The sequence below is a fragment of the Camelus ferus genome, chromosome 3, assembly GCF_009834535.1.
Source record: "Camelus ferus isolate YT-003-E chromosome 3, BCGSAC_Cfer_1.0, whole genome shotgun sequence".
Taxonomy (NCBI): domain Eukaryota; kingdom Metazoa; phylum Chordata; class Mammalia; order Artiodactyla; family Camelidae; genus Camelus; species Camelus ferus.
Genome location: NC_045698.1, coordinates 48,500,359 through 48,526,120, shown reverse-complemented (window position 1 = coordinate 48,526,120; position 25,762 = coordinate 48,500,359). Strand labels below are relative to the sequence as shown.

General features: G+C 40.8%; 1 protein-coding gene across 3 annotated transcripts in view; it reads right to left on the bottom strand.

The window, feature by feature from the left end:
- The window catches only part of ARHGEF28 (Rho guanine nucleotide exchange factor 28), a 276,813-nt gene that overhangs the window by 196,970 nt on the left and 54,081 nt on the right, over window positions 1-25,762 (bottom strand). For all 3 annotated transcript variants that reach the window (XM_032474203.1, XM_032474193.1, XM_032474196.1), the window contains exon 2: window positions 25,458-25,501. In XM_032474203.1, the coding sequence (XP_032330094.1) occupies window positions 25,458-25,490 (33 nt within the window). In that variant the 5' untranslated portion in view covers window positions 25,491-25,501. The remainder of the gene's footprint in view (window positions 1-25,457; window positions 25,502-25,762) is intronic.

The following is a 25,762-nucleotide window of genomic DNA, read 5'->3' as shown; positions in this document are numbered from 1 at the left end:
TTGCTGCACCTCAGTTCCCAAACCTAGAGTCTGACTTGTTCTTCTGCAAGTCCTGTCCTCAAGCTTCCTTTTCTTATCAAGTGACCCTGATCACTATCTGGCCCCAGAGGTGATGATGATGATAAGGAACTATCTTCATCAGTCACAGATACTGGCACTTTACACAGCCAAGTACCATTATTCTCCTCACTCAACCTGTGAGGCCCCAAGACACACAGAGGTTAATAACTTCCTTGAAGTTAAAGTGCAAGAGGACCGCTCGACCTGCCTCTCCCAGCTCACCCCTCTTCCTTAGACCTAAAATTCAGTGTGTGCTCAGCCTCTTCCTTTCCCTCATTTTCCCTGGTAAGGAACCAATGATTTCTCTTTAAAGACATCCATTTGCCATTTCGAATTCTGCATATACACGCACACATGCACACAAGGCAAAACAAAATGCCAAGTAAGAGAGGAAGAAGGGCTAGTTCAGCCCAGAAGCTGTATATACAATTACTCTGTATTCCTTCCTTCAAGATGAGAAACAAAAATATTTAGCTTACCATGGAAATGTCTGTGGTCTTGCACAAGTCACGAAAGTCCATCATACAAACATAACATGCATTCAGAATGACCAGACCCTTGGCTGATCCTCCCCTTCCTCCAAAAATACCATCATGTGGTCATGTTCACAAACATGTCAAGATCACATCTTGAATAGTTCTGCCAGAAACTTCTATTTGTTCAGAACTGAAGTCAAGAGGCCTGGAAAGACACAGTGGCCCAAATTTTTCTTCCTGTGCCCTTACCCTACCACTCCCTGCCCCTGAGTCAATCCTCACCCATCCCAAGAGGCAAGGAAAATTGTGTCAGAAAAAAACTACAGCATTGAGGATTTGACATCTAGCCCTGGATCCTCAACATCAGGGCAATAGCAAGGAGAGAAGAGAGGGGAGAGGGCGGAAGGGAAAAAGGGGTGAAAGTACTGGGGAAAGGTGATGGGGAGGGAGGAAGGGGAGGGAGGGATGGAGGGGGGGAGGGGAAGGAGGAAGAGGGGGAAAGGACAGGGAGGGAGAGAAAGAGAATGAAAACAAAGAAGAATTTACAAAGCAGTTATGAAGAAAGCAATAGAGAGAGAGAGAGACCAAGAGGTCCTGGGAGAATTGTTGGATGCATCTGAGAACAAATGTCAGAAGTGACCCCCCAGGATCTGCCTGGGCAGTAGGTTTCACCAGCCTGGCACCTGGGAAACAGGTTTTCCACACTAACTTAAAGAAAGCCATTGTGGAGAGGCTAAGCATTTTTTTCACAAAAATAACTGCCTCATCAAATACTGCATTTTCATAAAAATTTGTCTTTCATATAGTTTCATTTTCTTAGGGCTGCTGCATTTCCCCCATTTGTAAGTAAAAGTGAATGGAAATACAATCATATTTGAGGAAACCACAGTAAGTAGTGATTTTTTAAAAACCTCTCAAAAAATGCTCATTGTATTTATATTTGAATAGCTATACTCAATACATCAGTAAAGAAAGGAATGATCTCCAATCCCAGAACAAGATTTATATTACCATATAACTCACTTATTTCCTTCCATTTTTCCCCAGAAAGAGATTGGAAAAAGGAGCAATTCACCAACTAGTTTAAGAGCCTGGAATGCAAAGAGCGGGAACATGCCTCTGTTCTCCTAGTTTAATGAGGACTTTTCTATTGTTCTACGTATAATGGAAGCATGCTAGTAATTTCAAGGGGAAAGTTCACTGAACCTTGTGCCTGTTCCAAATACTTACTTCCCATTTCTCCAGTGGTTAACATGCATGCAAATTCTATGCAAACTGAGCCCAGGCCGGCTGGAAGTTTTAGACACTGCCCCTCGGAGAAGCTGGCACAGTTTCAGCAACAAATATACACCTGCACTGTCCATGGCGTGTACTTCAGATACCAACCCACTTACAGAGGAGGAGAAGGCACCCATCTCATAGTAAGTGGAGAAAGGTAAACAGAAATTAAGAGATCTAACACCTTCACTTCAGTCAAAAAGGTGGCCTACCTGTAGCATCACAGTATTACAAATCATTTTATTCCCTCATATTTTATATGAACAAAGAAGGACTCCTAGTTTGTATATGTGGAATCTATTTCTTCAAACAAAAGTAGAATTACATTAGCACCAAAACCTGACAAAGACGTTACAAGAGAAGAAAACTATAGACCAGTATTCCTCGTGAACACAGAAACAAACTCAACAAAACATCAGGAAATTAAATCCAGCAATACATAAAAAGGAAAATATATCACAACCAAGCAGGTTTCAACATGGAATGCAAGACTGGCTCAACATTCAAATACCAATGTAATTCACCATGTTAACAGAGTAACATTCATCGATAATAAAACTACTCAGTGATAAAGCACCTAGCGTGGACACAAGCACTGTACTCTAGTTGGTAAATCTAAATTTCACAGGAGTACAGGTTAGCAATTATAAGTGTACCAAGTTTGAACAAATAAGTAAATATATGTAGTTAACAAGAGTCAAGTTTCTCACTGTCTTAAAAGAGTTATAAGCAAAGAGTGAACACTACAGTAAACTTGTGGTGCTGAACTGGAGTCAAAGATATCAGCATGAACTCATGTTTATTTTAATACACATGTCTGTACACATGGGTTAGCATACACACATACATTTCCAGGCTTTGTCCACTGAGAGAGCCTGGAAACAGTGACACTCTGGTGGCAATGAGCATACCTAGTGCCCAGACCCTGGTTTCTACAAACCAGTCTCCAATAAAAAAGAACCAAGGCTCCTTGGAAAAACAGCTGAGCCATGGAAAATACAAGATCATCCTGGAGCATCTCATGCTGCCAAAAAGTAAGGAGGTCTCCAACAAGAACCAAAACAGATGAGAGCGTTTCAGAGACACGAGAACCGATCTGAAAGAGCCCCTGATGTCCAAAGCTGGACTAACTTGAGCAACTAAATAATAGCAATAGTGTTTGGTTATAACCCAAAGAATAAAATAAATATCATGAATCCTTACAAAAGAACTCCAATTAACAAATATAGAAGGAATGAGGGAAATAGAAAGTAACCAATAAAACACCACAGTAGTAACTGCTGTAGGAAGACACACGAATGAATGCTAAAATTAATGGGCCAATGTTTAAGGAAAGGCAGGACTTGATTAGCCTCACGGCTGGTTTTACGGGTGTGCAGCCTGTGTGACTGCACAGGGCTTCGTGCTCAGAAGGGCTCATAGTTGGTTTCTGCTCTGCTGCTCCCATCCTGAGATGTTTTAATAATTTTGAACATGGGGGTCCCACACTTTCATTTTGTTCTGGACCCCACAAATTATGTAGTTGGTCATGTAACCGCCTCAAACTCCCTTCTATAAAATATTTATTAATTACTGTGGTGATTTTAATATATGTCCACAAATTCTGAGCTTTATTCCCCCTCCTTTGAGTTAAGGGCTAAAGTCACACATTACTTATACATATCTGCTGATCATAAGGGAAGGGAGGAGAAAGGAAAGGGATGAGCTAGGAAGAGGACACATATCAAGGAGGTTGTTTACCCCACTGGTACCACCTTGACTTCCTGTAAGTAACCACCACTTGTCTTATCTTTACCCAAACGTCTCCTTGTCCAATGGAAAGTAAGTCACACACGGAGATTTTTCTCTCCAACCTTCTTAGTTAACCTAGAGCCTTGCTACAAGTCAGAGTCTGTAAATTTAAGGCTCAATGACATTGACCCTTATGTAAGTTTCATTCATTTAATCAGTTCTTACTGAGCACCTCCTCTGTGCCAGGCATGGTACCCAGGACTCAGCAATGAAGGGCAGTCTCAGCTCTCACAGCTCACGTGCCAGTGAGAAAACAGACAAATGATAATACATGAACTTTAACAGGATCTTCTTTACGATGCTGTATGTTTCCCCATGGTCCACTTAACTTTGACACACAGAAAGCAAAATCACTTTCAGTGTTCTCTTGTTGGCCGAGTGGTTGATTTTTAATGGCCTTCATTTGAATAGTCTACCTCAGAGGCTAAAAACAACAAAGTGGATTTTAACTACCTCCCGTCTGAGCTGTTTCTGACTCTCTCACCCAGGAGCCCTTCTGAAGCAGTGTGGTCAGAAGGTGTGCAAACACCTGGAGCCTTGGCTGCTTCAGTTCCACTCAGAGTTTCAAAGGCTGCTGGACCGTCTACATAAGCATCCTGGATCAACAGTTTATTCTACCTGAGTTGAGTTCACCACCACAAAAAGCAGCAGTCATGAGTACACTCCCACACCCCCAGCACTCCCGAAACATGGGTCTAAGCAGCTGTGGACAGCCAGTCACCGGCACGTACTCACATGCCTGCTGGGAAGCCACTTCATGTACTGCCAGCACCGTTCCTGTCTCTGGAGATCAGCATCTGAGATGACAACATGGTCTATAAAAACATATCCTTCAAACTTCTAAAGGGGTCCCGGAAATCACAATCCCTGGAAACTCTGGCCAGAAACTGTATTTCCCCCAGCGCACAGCAGGCCCTTTAAGACTAGATCTCCTTCAGTGGGCTTCTCGGCCCCCCACCTCCTCCTTTCCCATCCTTTAAAATAAATACATAAAGTCAAACGGCCAGCTCTTCTTTCAGAGACGCACACACTCAAGATTTGGAGACAGAGGCTGTCTAGCTGGGACAGTGGCCACTTGGTGGTTTTCATTTATAGAAAAACTGGAAGGATGATGCTGATCACAGTGTATGGTTAGTCCACACAATGAACACTGACTGAGTGCTTACTCGGCAAATGACATGTGCTGACCAATGTTCACCTCAAATGTCACACAGTTAACCAAAATCTGGAACGAGAGTGGTATTGGGTAGAAGGTGCGAAGCTGGCACTGGTCAACAGAGAAGGTGGGGGCATGGCCTGAGTAAAGCAGATTGTTAACTGAGCGAGAACAGAGCAGGGAGGGGTGTAACTCAAAGTAGGAGGGAGCAGGGAAGGGTATATCTTCAAAGTTTTTTGTAATAAAGCTTTTTTTTTTCAATAAGGATGGTTGCCTTGGTTGCGTCTATCCCCACATGTCAGTGGCTTCCAATAGATAAGACATCTTCCACTTGTTTTAAATGTTTTATGAAGACAAAGCAATTCATGGGTTTAAAATGCCACCTAAGAAAAGCAGAGTCACAGGCCACAAGTAGAAGCATCTCAACTCTGAAATGTCTAAGTACCTCAGTTTCCAAAATCTTTCAACCCACAGAAGTGTTCCACCCACCCTACTCAGACCGTCTCCATGAACCTCCTACCTACTTTCCCTGCATCTGTCAAATATGAACAAACGGCAGTGCAGAAACCCGACCATGACACACCAGATGCTATCCCAGTGAACCAGACGTCCTGACACCTGCTGAGGCTGCCCGCTAATCTTGGAGCTCTCCCACCAGACACGGTAACATTGTGGTGGTTGCTGGCCTGCTGGCCAATCACAAACCCCAGCTCAAGCGATTTAACAGCTTTGTGATGAGGTGGAATGGGGCCTTCCTGGGGACACAGAGCAGTTGTCACTTTAGGGCATCGAAATCTAATGGCACACTTACTGAGCAAGTCAGGAAAAGAACAAAGAAAAACTCAAAGAAAAACGGAAATCAAAATACCTCCTGCCTAAATCAGGCCAAGAAAAAATCTGGCAAATAAAGGTGACCACGTGGCCAAGATAAAAGGAAACTTACTTAAGGAAACTACTTAAAGGAAAACAGAAGGGGTGGGGCAAAAACGAACAGGTAAAACTCACTTGCACCCTTAGTGTCAAGGAAAGCCGGTTAGTCAAAGCCAACTCTGGAAGAAGTCAAGGTCAACGTGCAGACTGTCCTTCACCAGAAACCTCCCCCCTCTCAGAACTCATGGCCATCTTTGCCCTGCCATAAATCACTGCTTGAAAATAACCCAGAGTGTGTTCTCCTGACTACCAGGAGCTCTCACAGGGACCCCAGCTCTAGCAAGGCTGTGAGACTGCAGGCTCCCAGCACATGAAGTTTGCTGTATCATAATTATGTTTCAAGTTTCCTCCTGTGGTTTCTAAGTTATTTTCACATCCAAGTTTTCATTTTAAAAGTCTTTTTTAAAAAAACAGTAATAACCCTCAGTTGGTTCACAGCCTGGCTTACTAACAACCCTGGGCTGGCTGGGTTTGCACGTGGAAAGGCTGTCTGGGTTTTCCAACGACAAAGAGACTGAAGCGGTTCCCTTCTTACAGGGAAATGGTGGGATTTTTTTCTTTCTTTCTTGTTTTGTTTTGTTTTTAGGTATCTCCAAAAGATTCACTGACCTACCCTGGGTCAGTGGGTGGACCCCTCCCCAACCAGGGCCTTTAACACCCTGTGGCCGACACAGTAACACTCATCAGTCTCCCAGGGAGAGGCACAGACCTCCCAGCAAGCTCCAGTTAAGGCACGAAATGTCCTGAACGCCTTCTCCCACTCCTTCCTGTCCAGTCTGTTCAGGCTGCTCTAACAAAACACCATAAACCAGGTGACTTAGCAACAAGAGACATCCATGTCTCACAGCTGTGGAGGCTGGGAAGTCCAAGATCAAGTCCCCACAGACTAGGAGCCTGGTGAGGGTCTGCCTCTCACTATACTCTCAGATGACAGCAGGGGCAAGAGCGCGCACTAGGGTCTTTTTATAAGGACGCTAAGCCCATCTACGAGGGCTCCGCTCTCACGACCTAAGCATCTCCCAAAGGCCCCAGCCGCTAACACCACCACCTTGGGCATTAGGATTTCAACATACGAATTTTAAGAGATACAAACATTCAGATCATAGCACCTCCCCACACTCCTGCCCACAAAGACACCCATGTTAAGTCACTTCTTTTAAAAAAAAAATCATCTTTTAAGCCAAGATGACCATGGAAAGCGAATGTGCAGTTTACACACATAGGTAATATCCACAATACACACACATACTTTTGGCAAAGGATAGGTACAATTTTAAAAGACTTCCCAATTATTGTACTAAAGTGTGAAAGGAAAAGAGGCAAGGTCCATAACCTGACTTGCCCTACTGCCCGAAGGTAAGCATGTGAGCACAAGAGACATTTGTCTGATTAATGTCCTCCCTGGGGCTCCCAGGGCTGGCCAGGCGCAGGACCTGAGAACCATCCTGAGCTCCACCCCTTAGGGAGTCCCATTCCCACAGGAAACCCCATGAGGAACCAGAGTCTCTATTTTTTCATACTCTGTGTGAAATAGCTCTAATTTCAGACTGATGTGTAAATTAGCTTTAATCTCATCCTGAGCAAGAGTGAAAACGGGTTGCAGTTTGAAAGGTCTGAAGGGCCCTAATCAATAATCCCTACTACAGGGACAACTGTGTAAACATTTCAAATATCTTTATCAAAATCTATACCAGGCCATTTTACATCCACGAGGATGGCTAGTATCAAAAACAGAAAAATGAGGATACACAGCAATTGGAATCCTTGTGCAATGTTTTGCTGATAGGAATGAACAGCAGTGCAGTCAATGTGGAGAACAGTTTTGCAGTTCCTGAAAAAATTAAACATAGAATTACCGTGTGATCCAGCAATTCCACTTCTAAATATATACACAAAAGAATTGAAAGCAGAGACTCATATTTGTACACCAATGTTCATATAGCAGCATTATCCACAATAGCAAAGGTGGAAACCACCCAAATGTCCAACAAATGAATGGATAAACAAAGTGCAGTGTACATATAGAATGGAATTTGGGGGGGCAGGGGTAATTAGGTTTGTTTGTTTGTTTGTCTATCTATCTATTTATCTATCTTAATGGAAGTACTAGGGATTGAAACCAGGACCTTGTGCATGCTAAACACCCACTCTATCACTGAGCTATACCCTCCTCCATCAAATGGAATATTATTCAGCCTTTAAAAGGAATACAGTTCTGTCACATGCTACAACATGGACAGACCTTGAAAATATTATGCTAAATAAAATAAGCCAAACACAAGAGGACAAACATTGTATGATCCCACTCATGAAGTAACCTACTAGTCTAATTCACAGACAGAAAACAGAATGGTGGTTGCCAGTGGCTGTGGAAAGATGGAATGGGGAGTTACTGTTTCATGGATACAGAGTTTCAGTTTTGGAAGATGAAAAAGTTCTGGAGATGGATGGCGGTAACAGTTGCACAACAGTGTCAATGTACTTAATGCTGCTGAGCTGTACACTTACAGTTACAGTATTGAAGTGAGTTATGCATATTTTATCAGAATAAAGAGGGAAAGTTTGTACCAGAGACCATAATAAGCTATCATCTATTAGAAGAGCTAAAATAAAAAATAGTGGCAATGCTAAATGTGGACAAGAAAGCAAAGAAGTTGGATCTCTCACGCATCGTTGGTGTGACTGGATTAAGGTACAGCCACTCCAGAAAACAGCTGAGTCCTTCTTTTCAAAATGAAACATACACTAACCACACAACCCAGCAACTGCACTCCTGGACATTTATCCCAGAGAAGTGAAAATTGCATCCACACAATTACTCACAGCAGGTTTATGTATAACAACCAATATGAAGCAATCAAAATGCCCTATGACAGGTGACTGGTTAAACTGTGATTTGCTCATACTGTGGAATGCTACTCATCAATGAAAAAGAGCAAACTACTGACACAACAACTTGGATGGATCTTAAGGACATTACGCTGAGTGAGCCAGCCTCCCAAGATCACATGCTGTACAATGTGCGTAACATTTTCAAGATGACAAAATTATAGGGATGGAAAAAAGATTAATGATTGCCAGGGGTTAGGCATGGTGGTGGGGGACGGGGTATATTAATGAACCATAAATTTACGTACTCATTTGTGGAAATTAAAGATACTTTCAATTTTCCACCATCAAAAATGCTCCACAAATTCTGTATGCCCGATTCTTTAATCCAGGACCACATGCAGTTTAATGGCTCATTGTCCCTCCCAGTCATGTCTCCTTCTACTGAAAGCACAATGGCAGCTGCCCACAGAAATTCCACCAACAAATTGTCACATATTAACTTACAGCCACCACAATTTAGCCCATTTTCTTCCCTGTTCTGCCCGGGGGGCAGCGGGTAGCTGCCTATTGAATTCAGTCAGTGATTTTTGACAAATATCACGTAGTTTCATGTTTAATCCTCTACCACCCATGTATAAAAATACCTTTTTAAAATTCAAGAACATACAAAGATGTATAGGGTGCTCCTAGTTCAAACTAATCTAGCATATAAAAATCTAAATTCAAACATACAATCTGGTGTGATTTTCAAGAGTATCCACCATTGGGGTGTTTTTGTTTTGCTTTGTTTTTTGTTTTTTTAGCTTTTATTGAAGTATAGTCAATTGGGTTTTATCAAATAGGGCATCCTCCTGCTAAAATATGATTTTATTTATGTGTAACTTTTCCAAAACACCTTTATTAAAGAAGAATACAGTGAAGGTATTTTTTTTAAACCATAAAGTCATAATTCAAAAGAAAAGCAGACATCTGATTATGAAAGCCGATCATGGACTTCACACACAGTCATTCAACTCATGTTTTTTTTCCCACTAATGCTTTGTGTTGCAATTCATGCAAAGTATTTTCAGTTTCTTAACAAAATATGCACCACCCCATTTTCACAACACTTTATGATGAGTATAAATGGCAAGATGTGTGATACCTATTTGACGTATAAATTTATGGATGGCCAAGCACATTTAAATGGATTAATGTTTTAATGATGCAGTTTTACTAAATAATGTGCTAAAAATCTCTGCTGAAAAATGAATACTTCAGTAATCATTTCATTTTTTCTGTAGATTTTTTGTTATCTGTTCTCAAGGGACACAAGAAGCTAAATTTCCTCTTTCTAGAAAGTCACTTTTAATAACTACAGCCATATTCTAAACAATAAATGATTACTGCCAGATGTTTTGATGTATTTGGCCTTAGTGACCTAGATTTTCAAATTCCCTTCCATGCTCACCACTCCCCACATCCCAGATCACCCACAGAGACCAGCCCTCATCTGTATGCTGCTCCACAGCCTGGTCATTTCAAATTCCAAGTTGGCACAAAAGTCTCTGGAAATTTCACAGACGAGAAGCAGTCTTTAACATGGTCTATACCAGCAACAGTTTCCAAATTGCTTCATGAGTTTCCCCCTAAATTTCTGTCTCTAGTGGATCCCTGTCCCTATTACTGATCTTCACAAATGGAGGAAGGTTTAAAGGTTTCCCTGGGGAAATACAGAACCCTGACAGCCATTCACCCTCAAAGGGTTCCTGCGACTTGTCCCAGGAGTATAACTATCACCGTTATTCAGAAACTGTCCCCTGTCCCTTCCCCGACTCAAGTTGCTGATTCTTCCCTCAGTAGTTCCGCTACCCGTCAGAAAAGGCTGAAGGATGTCCTCCCTCTACATTTAGGAGAAAAGAGTTTGCCAAATTAAGTAGAAGAACACAGAAAAGGCACAAATCATCATACAACACGGTACAGCGGGGCACGGTTGGAAGCCTGGGTTTCAGTGCCAGCTTTGCCCTCACAAGAACATCCTCCTCTCCACGCTCACCCCAACCCTCCCCTCAAATCAGGCAGCTCTTACCAGGGCTTGCACCCTCTCAGTCAGCACCCTCTACCTGGGCCGCTCTTCTCCTGCCTGCCCCCTGACACTCATTCTTCTGAACCCAGGTGCCTCTGAGAAGCATTCCCTGAGCCCTCTGATGGTTTCAGGAGCATCCTCAGCTTGTCTCTGTCCAACCATTTATCACATGATCACCACGCGCTTGCTGTGAGTGTGTGACTGCCCCCTCACTAGTGCTCGTAAGGGCACAGCAGCCTTTTTCCTCCGTACACTGTGCGCTCAGCGATAGACTTACCATCAAGCTGATGAAGCTTAAGCTTAGGGCTCCTGGTTTATGAGGCTGCCTCCAAGCCCTGGGAAGACCCTAAGCCTCATTCACACAGTTGGTTTTGTCTAATCCACAGTAGTAAGATTCTTTTAAAAATGGGATAGAGTTTGATTTGTACGCATCTGGAGTGGTCACCACACCCAGAGGAAAACAACATGGACTCCTGGGAAATCTGCTTATGGCCTGGTGTTCAGCTGAAGTGTGCTGGGTGAAATTTTACAGGAAAAATAATCTAATAAAATCATTCTACATTTTATGCTGGAGGTGGAGGTGGGAGAGATGCCTGAACCACAGTGAAGTGTGCCATCTCTTTCCATTCAAATTCCCCCAGACACACATCCCTTCCCACTGGGTGACACTGGAGTGGCTGAGGGCATTTTCAGGATCTGGCTAAGAAGAATATTGAGAATATTTTTCATATTTATAGATGTCAGCTTTTTCAAATTTTATAATCTCTCAGTATACTCACTTTCAATCTAATTTTATATTTATAGTTTCATATTACTTTTCTGAAAGAGAACTCTTCAAATTGCCTAAGTTTCAGGCCCCACAAAACTTGGATCTGTCTCTGCCTGCATCTCGTATAGTATACTTGGCTCATAAAATTTGTCATGTGAATCACTGCACACAGGACTGCACCAGGGCAAGTACTTAAAATCCCTAAGTTCACCTCTTCTGCTGAAGAGTACCGTGTGGTCCTAATGAAATAGCTCATGTGTGAAAACAACAAGGTGCTCTCAACAAGTAAGGTAGGAGCACCATGATATTTTTTCCCCAAAGACATGGAACATAGTAACTATGCGTATTGGCTGATACTAGTAAAAACGCCAAAGAAGCAGGGTGGGGGGAGTTCATGCAACATGGTTCACAGATCATCCTTCCTGAGTGAGGGGGCTCTTCAGGAATCTTCTGTTCAATTTGAATTCTCAGCTAAGAATTGTCCTCCTCACAAAGACTTCCTTAATGTATTGCCTAATTTTGGTACAGCCCATGTGGTACCTTCCAAATTTAGTTAAGATTCAAATATTGGGACATGTTGCCCCCAAACCTCCCAATTCCCTGACCATCATGATGACAGCAACCCCCTCTCCTGCTTGATCTTCCTTCTGATTCTTTGTGCACCTAGAGAACAAAAAACTAACAGGACTGTCCCCATCCCAAAACAGGGACAGCCACACACCTGCTGGGAAAATGTGCGTAACAGTACAGAAATAAGCAAACAAAACTAAAGCGTGCTCCAGAATGAACCAGAACACTGTTTATTGAATGGAACTAAATTAGAGTAGTGTCTTCATTCAACAAATATTTATTGAACATGGTACTAAACTGGTAAGGGAAAGTTGGTGGACACAAAATTTTAAATCTCTGCTCTCCTGGTGTTCACAAGCTAAATAGAAGCTACATTAAAACAATAAACAAAACTCTCTCAAAAATATAAAATGTAGAGTGTCTAGAACACTCTGAGGGTGTGACATCTGAGCTGAAACTTGCATAATAAGAATTAAAGGGGGAAGGGAGCAAGACTGTGCCAGCCAGGTAGAGAGAATAGCACATACAAATGTCCTGGGGTAGGAAGAAGTATGACTTTCATGAGGAACTGAGAAGAGAGTATGGGCTGGAGCTCATGGAGTAAGGCGTTTGTAGAATTTCACAGATGTGACCAAGCACCATCTTTAATTATCAACCATCTTGTCAACTGGACACCCCCCCCCACCGCCAAGTGACCAGTCATTGTCTAGAATGTTCCTATAAAGGATCAGAGAGCAAGCTTGTCTCCTCCTCAATGATTCTCTAGAAATTCAATCAGCAAACATTTACTGAAAGTCTACAGTACACTGGATATTGCACTAGCTATTTCGATATAACAAAGGATAAATGTCTGTGTTCATGGGATCATTTGGTATAATCGAGAATGCCCTGGCCTGAGAGTCAGAAGATCTGGGGTTCAAATCCAAGTTCCAATGGCATTCAGCCGGGTGGTCATACCTCACCCAGTTCTGTGAGAAGCACAGACCCCAGCCCAGGTAAATACATGCTGATGAAGGAATACCACCTTGCTTCACTGAACCCCAATTTTCTAATCTGTAAATGGAGGCTAATTCTTATCCCACAAGGGCTTTGTAAAATTAAATGGGATCTCATTAAAGAGTATACTGTATAGTGTTTAGCACATAACAGGTTTATTAGAAATGTTTGATTTTTAAGCTATTTCATTGGACACAAGTGTCTATTTTGTCCCAAATGATCTGTCCTACTTAAGTGTGAATCTAGTATTATTTAATAGCAATTTAATTTTTCTAATTCTTTTTTTTAAGCAAGAAGCTTTAATTCTCTTTGAATTAGCCTCAACTTTGGGAAGCCTAGCCCTTCAGGCCACAGGCTATACCCAAGTCACCATGGGGTACCATACATCCTGATTGTTGCTGACAGACCCGGAAGCTAAAAAGCAGCTTCCAAAATGGTAACTTAACCCATAAAGTGAAACCAAGCCTTAGAAAACTGCCAAAAAGATACCAACGTACAGCTTTCTAGTGTCATAACCTAGATACAACACTATATCCCATTCTTATCTGAGGATATTCCTGGTTATGGACCTGGAATTCGGGCAAAGTTCTGCAAATAAGAGAATGAAGAAAAGCCCACCAAGGTAGAGAGAGGACTTGTCTCATTAGAAGAAAGAGAGGATATGGCTGCAAAGCAAAAGATGGATGCAAATGATAACTAGTATCTGTGGGGGGAGTAAAGTCTGAGAAACAGGCAACTCCAAAGAGTCTAAAGATGAATTAGAATCATAGCAGGGAGAGAAAAGATGGCTGTGACCATCAGCATGTCTGGATGGCTGGTCAAGTGCAGGAGATAATGACAGAGGAATGAGGAAAACTCAGATTTCAATCCGGGGTGCCTGGGAGAATAGTGGTATGGTAACAGAAATCAGGAAGTTAGAAAGTGAGTCGGTTTAGAGGAGAACTTGAAAAACTTCTTAAAAATATAACAGTCTGGATTTGAAGCCAAGGCTGGATAACTAAGTAGAACTAGCAAACAGGCCAGCTGGAAACAGAAGGTGCAGCGTGGGCAGAGGTCAGGGGAGGCCCACATGTGGGAGTCTCCGAGGAGGAGCTGTGGTTGAAAAACACGGGGAGATGAGCCGCATCCAGAGGGGAGGAAGGCGTGGGCCCGGGGAACGTCCAAGTAAGCAGGCAAGGAGAAAAGTGCAACAGACGAAGAGACAGTGTAACTTGAAGGAGGCCCAGCGGAGTTCCTGGACACCAAGAACACATTTTTAAAGTATAAATCAGATCAGGCAACTTCCCCCCTTGACGCCCACCCTGACTTATTCCGTCACCTCGGCCACAGAGCTCTCCGCGAGCTGGGCTCGCCCACCTCCCTGACCTGTCTCCTCTCGCTCCCTGGGCGCCGGCCACGTCAGCCTTTTGCTGTCCCTCAGATGCATGAGGCTCATTCCTACCTCACGGCCTTGGTGCTTTCTGATCCTTTACCAGAAGGCTCCCTGGGGATCCTGGTTCCTAACCTATCAGATCTCTCTCACGCACACACACCATTCTCTACCATGGCTTACTGCTGTGCTGTCCTAAGGTATGCTGCTGGCTAAAACTCTCACATTTTCCCTTGTTTACCTACTCATTGTCCATCTCTCCACTCTCAAGTGGACTCTTGCAGAATAGGGTCCTGGGACCCTTTCTTTTCCCCTCTCCATCCTTAGTGACTAGAATAGTACACTGCCCTGGACAGGACTTAAGAAAAAAACTTACATTAAGCAAGAGCCAAATTAGTGCCTTTCATGTGTCCAGTTTTGAGAAAAACAAACCAAGACAGAAAACAAGGTTAAAGCCAAACTGTGTAAGTTCTGGAGAGGAAAAGGAGGCAGGACCGCGAGACAGCGGTGTTCAACCCACAAGCACACACCCTCAGGGGTGCGGGGGAGGTTCTGCTGAAAACACAGGATCGCTACACATCACACCCTCTGTTGGAGCCGCATTTCCAGAACATGGAAATAAAACCTTTTCACTGGTTCATATCCTATTCTTCTGCTGAGGGTTCTCCCAAAGACATATCTGACCCACACCCCTCATGCTTAAAATTCTTGCTTAAGATGCTAATACATCTTTAAAAAATCAAATAGAAGAAAAATGTCAATTACTGTGAGCTCTGTTAAAAAAAAAACACACAAGGCTGCACATTACCCAAAATTGTGGAGGCTGTCACCAAAATATGGGACATGTGACAATCAGACTTTAAGAACACTTGGTACTTATGTATCCCCAGCCTCCAGCCCACACCGGCAAAGACATTCCTTCCAAGAGGCTGAGCGCTGGGGCTAATTCTTCCTGCAGTTTCCTGCAGTCATACCTGTTACCCTCAGGCCTTTCCTCAGAAGTCTGTCATCTCGTGGTGACAGGAGAAGGGGGCACCATAAAGTGCCACTGTGCTGAGAGGAAAGGGTAGTGTTTCTTTAAAACTCTGTACAGGGATGGAGCTAAGGGAGGATTTAGGCAACATCTCTAAGTCAAAGTTCTGCAGGGGTCTGAGAAGTGGTCTTTCCCCTCCGCTCCTGCCAGAACCATCCAGCCACCTCTCACAGCAGCTAAGGAGCTCACCTCTTCACAGGAGCTGACACCCTGTGGCTGCTGGCCAGGCAGGGTCATGCAGTTACCGAGGTTCTCCTGTTCTGTGGCTAGAACAGCATGGTGCTCTGGGATTTGTCTGCCCCTCCTTAAGGAAAATACAACAAAAGGCAAAAAGGAAACAGCAGGACCAGGCAGAGAAAGACAAGGCAGGAAAAGGTCAACTTAAGTTGGTAGAAAGCAAGAGCCACGAAGGCGAGGTGACCTCAGCCAGCACCACTCAGACCGCGATGGAGGAAGCTGCCCAGCGCGCAGCAGTTAGTTGAGATGCTCACGCTGCTGCGTTTAAGTCACAACACAGGTAATGTTGGTATAATTTGCTAAAAACAAACTTGCACAAAGTAAACGTGTGATCTAGAAGTTCATTTCAGGCAAAAGCCCTCCCTCCTGATTCCATTCTCAAAGCCGCAGTTCGCCGTAGTGACCCGTGCTGACAGACACCCCCGCCAGCACCGTGACACCGGAGCTGAGGAACTTCCTATTAAGTTGAGCTTGAGAGCCTGATGGCGCAAGTGACCAGCAATTAGCAGGCCCAGCTTTTTGTGAGCAAATGAGCTTTAGAGGGTCAGGGTCTGCCTAGACTTAGATACAAGCAGCCTCCTTTAGCAGGACAAAAACATGTAAGAGAAAGGAGATACTTTAATTGAAGGTCCAAGAAGCAGCACTATTCTTCATGTGGTAAAGCTCCAAGGGAGACTGCAGGGCAGCAAAGGACAAAAGGGGTCCCTGAGAACCAGGCCAACGGGGAAATGAAGTCACGGGAACAGTGCAATGAGGAAGGTCATTTAATGAGCCAGTGAAGGTGGGAAAATCCCAGGCTTATTGTGGATCTGACATTAACAAACTGAGCAAAAAAAATTTTATGGCTCCCAATACAGCATTTAAATCCTAAGTGTCAAGCCAGCTGAGTTAACATTGTCAAACAAGTGACTCTCCCTCTCAGAACCTTAATTTCACCATCTGCAAAGTGGGGGTAGCCAGGCAAAGGTCTCCAAAGTGCCTTCACATACTGAGATTCCAAGTTCATGGTCAAGAGAGGCTGGTCCCAGTCAGCCCATTGGGGGCTACAGAGCCACAGGCAGAGAAAGGGCAGCCTCTGGAGGACAGGATTTCCTCTGACAGGAACCAGAAGCCAGAAGGAATCTGCAGGAGTCAGGAAGGAGGCGTCTGCCAGGTGAGTGCAGAACAAAGCCAAGTCACTCGTGGAGGCCTCAATAGGAAACTGCCTCCCTGCGCCCTGTCCTAAGGTCATCCCTCCAGAAGGCTGGGACTAAGGGGAGTGTGCACAGCCAAAGATTCCAGGACACTATACCAAGCCCCAGAAATAGAAGAGGTTGATTGTGGAAGTTTCATCTCAGCCACTTGAAGTGCTGATCAGATCACCAAACACTAGACTACACCTTCAATTATACACAGTGAGCCCAACAGCAACCAGCGTACTTGGGACCAAACTCAGCAGGACACTGTAACTCAGAATAAAAGAATAACAAACATAAAATGCTAAGGGACTAGGGAAGCCACTTAGCTCCAGCCGGCAACAAGCTACTGAAGCTGAAACTCCATCGTCCAAATGGTTATACAATCTGCAGCCTCCAGAGAAAGAAATGATTACTCTTCTCAGTCAATTGCTACGATTACCACGTCTCAAGGGTGGAGGAGACCAAGAGCCCACACGCGAAGTTTCACAGACACACCCTCTGCAGATGTTATAAACCTCTCCATGGATTAGATGCTCAAATCAGCCTGAATTCGAGAAACAGCAGAAATGAAGCTCCACGGGGAAAAAAAAAAGGGGGGGGGGATTTTTCAACTTTTATAAAATATATAAAATTTAACATGCTACCTTCCTTTGCACAGTGAAAGTGCATACCTAACCCCCAACTTCATAATTATCATATGTTAGGGCTAAAGAACTAGATACTAAATATTTCTGAAAGTTGAATAAAATGGGAACTGTTACCTTTCACGTGCAAATGGATCATTAAAATTTGAAGTATGTACATCCTTCACCTAGCAATTCCACTCCTGGGAACCTATCTCACAAGGATAAAAATATCAATAAATAAGGACATATGGACAATGATGTCTAGTGAATACCCATCCACAGGGAAGTGGCTTGACCCACACCCATTTATTAAATAAAAGGAGTTGGAGCTACACCTGATGACTTGCAGGAATTTCCACAAAGTAATGCTGAGCTGGAAAAGATACAGAATTTTACATAAGATCCAGGTTTTTTAAATAATTTCATTAAAGCCTGTATCTACATATATGAATGTATAGGGTTGTATGAGCAAAGAAAAATGTAGAGATACATATATTCTAAATCAACAATTCTCAAACTTTAGCACACATCAGAATCATCTGAAGGTTTTGTTAAAACACAGGTTATCTGTGCCCCCCCCCCAACAGAGTGTCTGATTTCATTAGGTCTAGGGTCAGGTCTGAGAGTGTGGATTTCCAACAAGTTTCCAGAGGATGTTCACATTGCTGAGAATGAATGACTCCAGTAGGTTTCAACAAGAGTTACCTGGGGGACAGTATGACCATTTTGACAATATTGATTCTTCCAAGCCAAGAGCATGGGATATCTTTCCATTTTTTTAAGTCTTCTTTAATTTCCTTTATCAATGTTTTATAGTTCTCTGTGTATAAGTTTTTCACCTCCTTGGTTAGATTTATTCCTAGGTATTTTATTACTTTAGGTGCTATTATAAAGGGGATTGTTTCTTTACTTTCTTTTCCTGTTGATTTACCATTAGTGTAAAGAAATGCAACTGATTTTTGTACGTTAATCTTGTAACATGCTACCTTGCTGAATTCTTCAATTAGTTCTAGTAGTTTTTCTGTGGACCTTTTATGGTTTCCTATATATAGTATCATGTCATCTGCATATAGTGACACTGTTACCTCTTCTTTTCCAATTTGGATCACTTTTATTTCTCTGTCTTGCCTGATTGCTGTGGCTAGGACTTCCAAGACTATGCTGAATAGGAGTGGTGATAGTGGGCAGCCTTGTCTTGTCCTAGATTTTAGTGGGAAGCTTTTGAGTTTTGCACCATTGAGTACTATAGGTACTATAGTACTATAGGTCTGTCATATATAGCTTTTATTATGTTGAAATATGTTCCCTCTATATCCACTTTGGTGAGAGTTTTTATCATAAATGGGTGTTGAATTTTATCAAATGTTTAAGAGAAAGAAAAATACCATTGAGATCACTCATATGTGGAATCTAAAAAAAAAATGAACATAAATGCAAACAGAAACAGAATCACAGACCCAGAATACAAACTTGTGGTTGCCAGGTGGGAGGGGGGATGGGAGTTGGGAGGGAAGGGACAGACTGGGAGTTTGAAATTTGTAGATACTGACAGGAATATGTAGAATAGATAAACAAGATTATACTGTATAGCACAGGGAAATATATACAAGATCTTGTGGTAGCTCACAGTGAAAAAGAATGTGACAATGAATATATATATGTTCACGAATAACTGAAAAATTGTGCTCTACACTGGAAATTGACACAACATTGTAAACTGACTATAACTCAATTAAAAAAAAATAGAATTACCTGGGGGACAGAGGAGGAGGTATGAAATGAGAGGAGAGAATAACAGGGATTTGGGCAAGATAAACAGCTTTTCTATATGATTCCTCCTACAGATCTTGTGTGCGTGTGCGTGTGCATGTGCGTGTGCGTGTGTGTGTGTGTGTAGATTTGCCAAAACAAATTCCTGAAAGGACTGTCATCAAAATACTAATAAAAGTTCTTCCAAAGGTAGAATTTCAAGTGATTTTTGTTTTCTTCTTGGTAATTTCTTCTATTTTTTTTATAATGAGCAAGTGTTACTTGAATAATCATTTAAAATAAAGCTATTTTACCGAGAAAAAAGAACCTTTGGAAACCAGGAATTTCTCAAGGAAAAGTTCCTCTGTTTTAATCACAGCACTGAACTAATTTTTTGGAAAGATGAATGCTAATTATACTTTATATAAAAATATAAGTATAATTAATGTGGAAAAGGAAGTTCTTAGATGAAGTATGTAAGTATAACATGTGTTTTATAAGCTTCCTTAACCCACAGAAATTTAGAGGAAACAATTTAAAAGTAATCAGAAACAATCTATAATGAAAAATAATCTGCAAAAAAATTGAATCACTATGCTGTATACCTGAAACTAACACAATATTGTAAATTAACTATACTTCAATTAAAAAATAATCCCCCAACAAAAACATTCAGCTTGGCTTGTGAATGCACAATCTCTTCCTCTTTCAAAATTCAGACACTCAATAAGCAAAATCTCTCCTTTCACACTGTACTTTCATCATTTTCTCTCTGTACATACAGACTAGGAAATAACAAAAATAAGACTAAAAGCAAACTAAAATTAAACAATAACTTCATGACTTCCAATAGGATTTAAGCTCCCAAGTGGTGACAGTTAAAGAGTTTTAAGCTAGAACATAAATATTGTCGATCAGTTATAATAATTCTAATTTACCCTCTTCCAGGCTTTCACTCTTCTCACCAGCTTCTTCACGACAACTCTTTTCTGGCTTACAACACCTCCGCCTAAAACCAGGTTACCATTCAATCTAAAAATTAAGCCCAGACTTCAAACCAGATTGCATGCCTCTCCTACTTTCCTACTGGGAACAAACAGCCTGGCCTTCCAGAGCTGTTTCCTGTAGTGCCCCTTAAAGTACAGATGCAGGAAGCTGCTCAGAGGATGAAAATTGGATCTGCAATGCTTCCATCCCTAAGGCTTGCAAATCAATATTATAAAATTCTTGGCTACCAGTCTTGCCAACTCCCACTCCTTCTCTAATCTTATTATAGCGCAGTGTTTCTCTTTTTCTGCAATGGCAACACAGCGGACCTCCATGGTTCATTCTGAAAATTAGAGTAAGTCTGTGGTTGAGTTCAGGAATATCCCTGCATTCCCAATACTACGTTCATCTTCTTCCTAAAGAAAAGCAAACAGAAACGTCTGCCCCTCATCCAAAAAACAGAAAAACATTTTGCCCCAAAAAAGCCAAAGAAATTTATAACACACATACAGAATCAGAGACTACGCCTCCTTCTGAAAGATTCCTGGGAGATTGAGAAAAAAAAATTATCTTTTTGCTTTGTGCTCACAATAAAACTATGTAGGCACACGAAGAAACAGGCCAAGATTTGAAAATACTGCATAAAAAAATTAAAAACAAAGTAATATAGTCTAAAACTGTCTGGCAAGCAGGAAATAAACTTGACAGTACAGAAAACTTAAGAAGAAAACAGCTTTCCACAGAAAGAGAAAGAAAAATACCATATGATATCACTTATATGTGTAATCTAAAAAAAAATAAAAGACAAACAAACTTATTTACAAAACAGAAACAGACTCACAGACATAGAAAACAAACTTATGGTTATCAGAGGAGGAAGGGGGTGGAAAAGGATAAATTGGGAGTTCGAGATTTGCAGATACTAACTACTATACATAAAACAGATAAACAACAAGTTCATACTGTATAGCGCACGGAACTATATTCAATATCTTGTAGTAACTTATGGTGAAAAAATATGAAAATGAATATATGTATGTTCATGTATGAATGAAGCATTATGCTGTATACTAGAAATAGACACAACATTGTAAACTGACTATACTTCAAGAAAAATACATATATATACAAAAAAAACTACTATGTATAGAATAAACAACAAGGACCTACTGTATAGCACAGGGAACTATAGTCAGTATCTTGTAATAACCTATAATGAAAAAGAATATGCATATATATGTATGACTGAATCACTATGCTGTACAACAGAAACTAACATCATTGTAAATCAACTATACTTCAATTAAACATAAGTAAATCAAAATATAGTAAAATAAAATTTGCTAAGCTTTTAAAAAAAGAAGAAAACAGGCTTCCAGAATTCAGACCAAAAAAAAGGGGGGGCGGTGGGTGGGATAGAACAGTCCAACGACAGAATATCAGCTGTTCTAAAAGGGGAAAACAATAGTGAAAGACAAAAGGACAAAACTTTAAAAAGTTCAAAGTTTTCATGGATCCAAACAAAATGCATAAAGGAAGAAAAAAAGACTTACAACCACAGGTTTTTCTATAGGTGTAAAGAAGCTATCGTTTTTAGGAAGGATTCTCTATAGTGATCCAAAAATAAACACAGATAAACATTTTAACTACAAAATGTTGTAAGAAATCAGTCAAAACAGGTTACAACCAAAGGGAAAAAAAAAATCACTTACAGGACCCACTTGAATGAAGTATCCTTTTGAGAAGAGTGGATAAAAGTTGGGGAATAATTTCTATCAGTTTTTTTCTCCATGATTATTGACCCATTTTTATAATTTAATTTTTCTTGAGATAAATCTAATAATACATATTCCTAAAGCCTACCTTAAATGATTTTTCCAGTTCATTAGCATATATTTATGTTTAGTATTATTTTATAATTAAGATATCATCTCAATATGTTATGAACTCTTCATAATTTCAAGTTTGTTTGGGTTCCTTTTTTATCATAGTATAATCAGTTTACAATGTTGTGTCAATTTCTGGTGTATTCGTTTTCATATTCTTTTTCATTATAGGTTACTAGAAGATATTGAATATAGTTCCCTGTGCTATACAGAAGAAACGTGTTTATCTGTTTTATATATAGTAGTTAGTATCTGCAAATCCCGAACTCCCAATTTATCTCTTTCAACCCTCTTTCCCCCCTGGTAACCATAAGTTTGTTTTCTATGTCTATGAGTCTGTTTCTGTTTTATAAATAAGTTCATTTGTGTCTTTTTTTTTTTTTTTAGATTCCACATATGAGTGATATCATATGATATTTTTCTTTCTTTTTCTGGCTTACTTCACTTAGAATGATGATCTCCAGGTCCATCCATGTTGCTGCAAATGGCATTATTTTATTCTTTTTTATGGCTGAGTAGTACTCCATAATATAAACGTACCACAGCTTCTTTATCCAGTCTTCTGTCAATGGACATTTAGGTTGTTTCTATATCTTGGCTACTGTAAATAGTGCTGCTGTGAACATTGCGGGTACATGTATCTTTTCAAGTTAGAGTTCCCACTGGATACACGCCCAGGAGTGGGATTGCTAGATCATATGGTAAATCTATTTTTAGTTTTTTGAGGTATCTCCATATTGTTGTCCATAATGGCTGCACCAAACTACATTCCCACCAACAGTATAGAAGGGTTCTATTTGGGTTCTCTCTTAATTACACTTATCAGAATTATCTTAATTTGTTTTTCCAAAAGAACTAGTCATGACAACTGGACAGAATTACTAGAAGTACATGAAAGTATCAAAATTTAAGAGAGCCAATGCATCAAACAAGAAAAGATGTCATGTAAATAAATGTCAAAAGAACCTTCAAAAAAATTCAACCCAAATATAGATAAAACTCTGGAGGAAAACACACTAAAATATCAACAGTGATCATTATGAATAATAGGGTTCAACAGGGTTTTACTTTTTGCATGTATTTTTAAATTAATATATATGAAATACAACACATACAAATAAAAAATACTGAGTTCATAAACTAGATTGTAATAAACTAGGAGAAACTACAAGTGAGTATTTATGAAAGCTCTGAAGACAGAAGTTCACAGAGGAGGACTGCCCCATGTTACAGAAACAAGCTATAGTCTAGTTGTGTCAGTTTTGTTTACATATTACTCATTGATGGCTTTGGTTTAAGGCTTGTTTTTGTTATAATATTCCCCCACCGACCTCTTACTGCATGAGGCCAAATGGTCAGACTGCCTTAGGTCAATCTGTAATGATGTTGACATAACACGTTAAGTGAAAAAGCAGTTTAATATATATATATATATATGTGTGTGTGTATATACATATATATTTTTATATATATTTATGTAAAATAAAAATCAGTTATGTTAAATATGTATTTCCTCTTATCTGAGAGGAATACAAGTTAAAATGTGCATTTTATATTCCACTAAGAGAAAAAACTGCCAAGCATGACATAGTGAGATTTTATACTTATTAAAAGAGCTCTTCTAAATTTATTTATATATTTTACCATGTATCATGCTGCTCTTTCCATGTCTTTCTATATACAGAGTAACTTTGCCTTTTAGTGCCAAATCACAGTAAAGTCATTTTGAAAGCAATTAATTCATATAGTACCAGCAAGACCAGTAAGGAATCTCAAGAGGCAACATTATGAACCATTGTGACCAAGGTCTCACATGCGGAGGTAATGACAGCTACATCATGACATCTGCCAGGATGCACAGTGAAGTAAGAGCATCTCAATTTCAGAGATGTAAACTGATAAGATTGTACCTTCAAATTGATCAAATATATTAATGTTTTAACATTATCTATAGAGGATGAGATTACGAGTGACTTATTTTCTTAACACTTTTCTGTACTTTTTGTTTTATTCTAAATAGTATATATTATTAGATAATTCGAGTTTGGTGGGGTTTTTTTGTTTTTTGTTTTTTGTGTTTTTTTTGGTTTTTTGGTTTTTTGCTTTCCTTTGGTCTATTTAAGTCTCTTCTCTCCTTCAGACAATGTCTATTGACTCTTCCCTAGTCTGGTCATCACCTGGTAGGTCTGAGTTCAAAATAGCAATACAAGGATACCGATCAAACACTAGGTTTTATATCATGATAAGATTTGTGGATTTGTCTGGTTTAAGGTAGGGGAGCAGGGTGGAAGGAATAAAGCTAAGGAGGAGAAAGGTACCCCTAAAAAACAAAAGATAGACTTGAAAGTACTTTAAATTTAGCTTTGGACCATCCTTTAAAAAAAATTTGATTATGGCTGGGCCAGACAGTTGGCTATACACATTTTATGACCTGCAAATTAGAACCTAGAAAGAATACTTTAGACCACTGGGTAACCCAGGATGAAGCTCTGTCATTATCCTGAAATCCATTTATTTTATCATTTTGTCTGCCTCCAAGGAATAGAGTGGGGTATGAGGGTATGTGTAAGGGGCAGGAGGGTAACAGGGAGGAAGGGGGAAGAGGGGAGAGAAGGAGGGCCACCTGGGCAGTGCAGTTGTAAGGGAAACGAATGAATATACTTTAACTGATTGAGGATTCTGATTAAATTTGTTCCATTTCCTTGATATTTTGTTCTGTTAGGGATCCATCTGAATTGAGGTCACATTGTCACATCCTTATTCTAGATCTAGTACTCTTGCTGGATTTCATGACTTGATGATTCAAAGGCCACTTGAAACCTCAATTTCCACACACACACATGACCGCCCCTCACCTACAAAGTCAGATTCCAAGGAAAGAAATTTTGTCTAAAATAAGGAGGGAAGTGAAAGTCACCTGCCACTTTATATGTGGGGAGACAATCCGTTCACTTCTGTTACACCCAGTAACTGTTCTCAGAAACCGAATCCTCCCTCAGCCCAGAAGGCATGTCTGACTAGGACTCTCCCTGGGCAGCTCTGCCACCAGCCCCTCAACTGTTCTAGGTATATTCCAGCACTTCTGCCTCTGAATTCCTATTTCATGATTTTACCTGACACGACTGTCACTGAACCTTCCCCACAAAATGACACACACAGGAAACATGCAGGATATCATAAAATGATATGTCAAAAATTATCCACACAAATGAACTGCATATTTCTGAGGCCAGAAGTTACACAGTTAAAAGTTGCTCAGGAAAGCATAATTAAAACCCAGACTTTGGAATCAGAAGCCAACCAGTTTTAAAAGGCTCCATGCAAAGACTTGAACTAGACTGTTAGGCTGTCTGTTGTATTTTTTAAAAGCTCCAACTCAAAAGGGAGCAAAACGTTTCTCCCCACTTCAGTCACATGGGCTTCGAGTCTAAGACAGGGCCACTTGGACCTGAAGCCCAATGCTACTTACATAAAGAGGTACTTCGCTGCAGTTCAACTCCATGGCTTCTGCACCTGCAATGAAAATAATAAAGGAGAGAGTTACTGCAGGAGCCCCAGTGTGATCAACCAGCAGGGCTGTGTCCTGCCCTTCAGTTAACATCACAGAGGGAAGAGGATCTTGACAGATGGGAAAATCGCAGAGACAAAATTAAGAACAAAGGAATGAAATGCTCTTTGAATAAAATATCCTCCCCCCACTTTCTTCTTTCACCTTAATACCCACACATAAGGTTAATTCCCCCAACATTATCCCACTGACTGCTTCCAAATAGA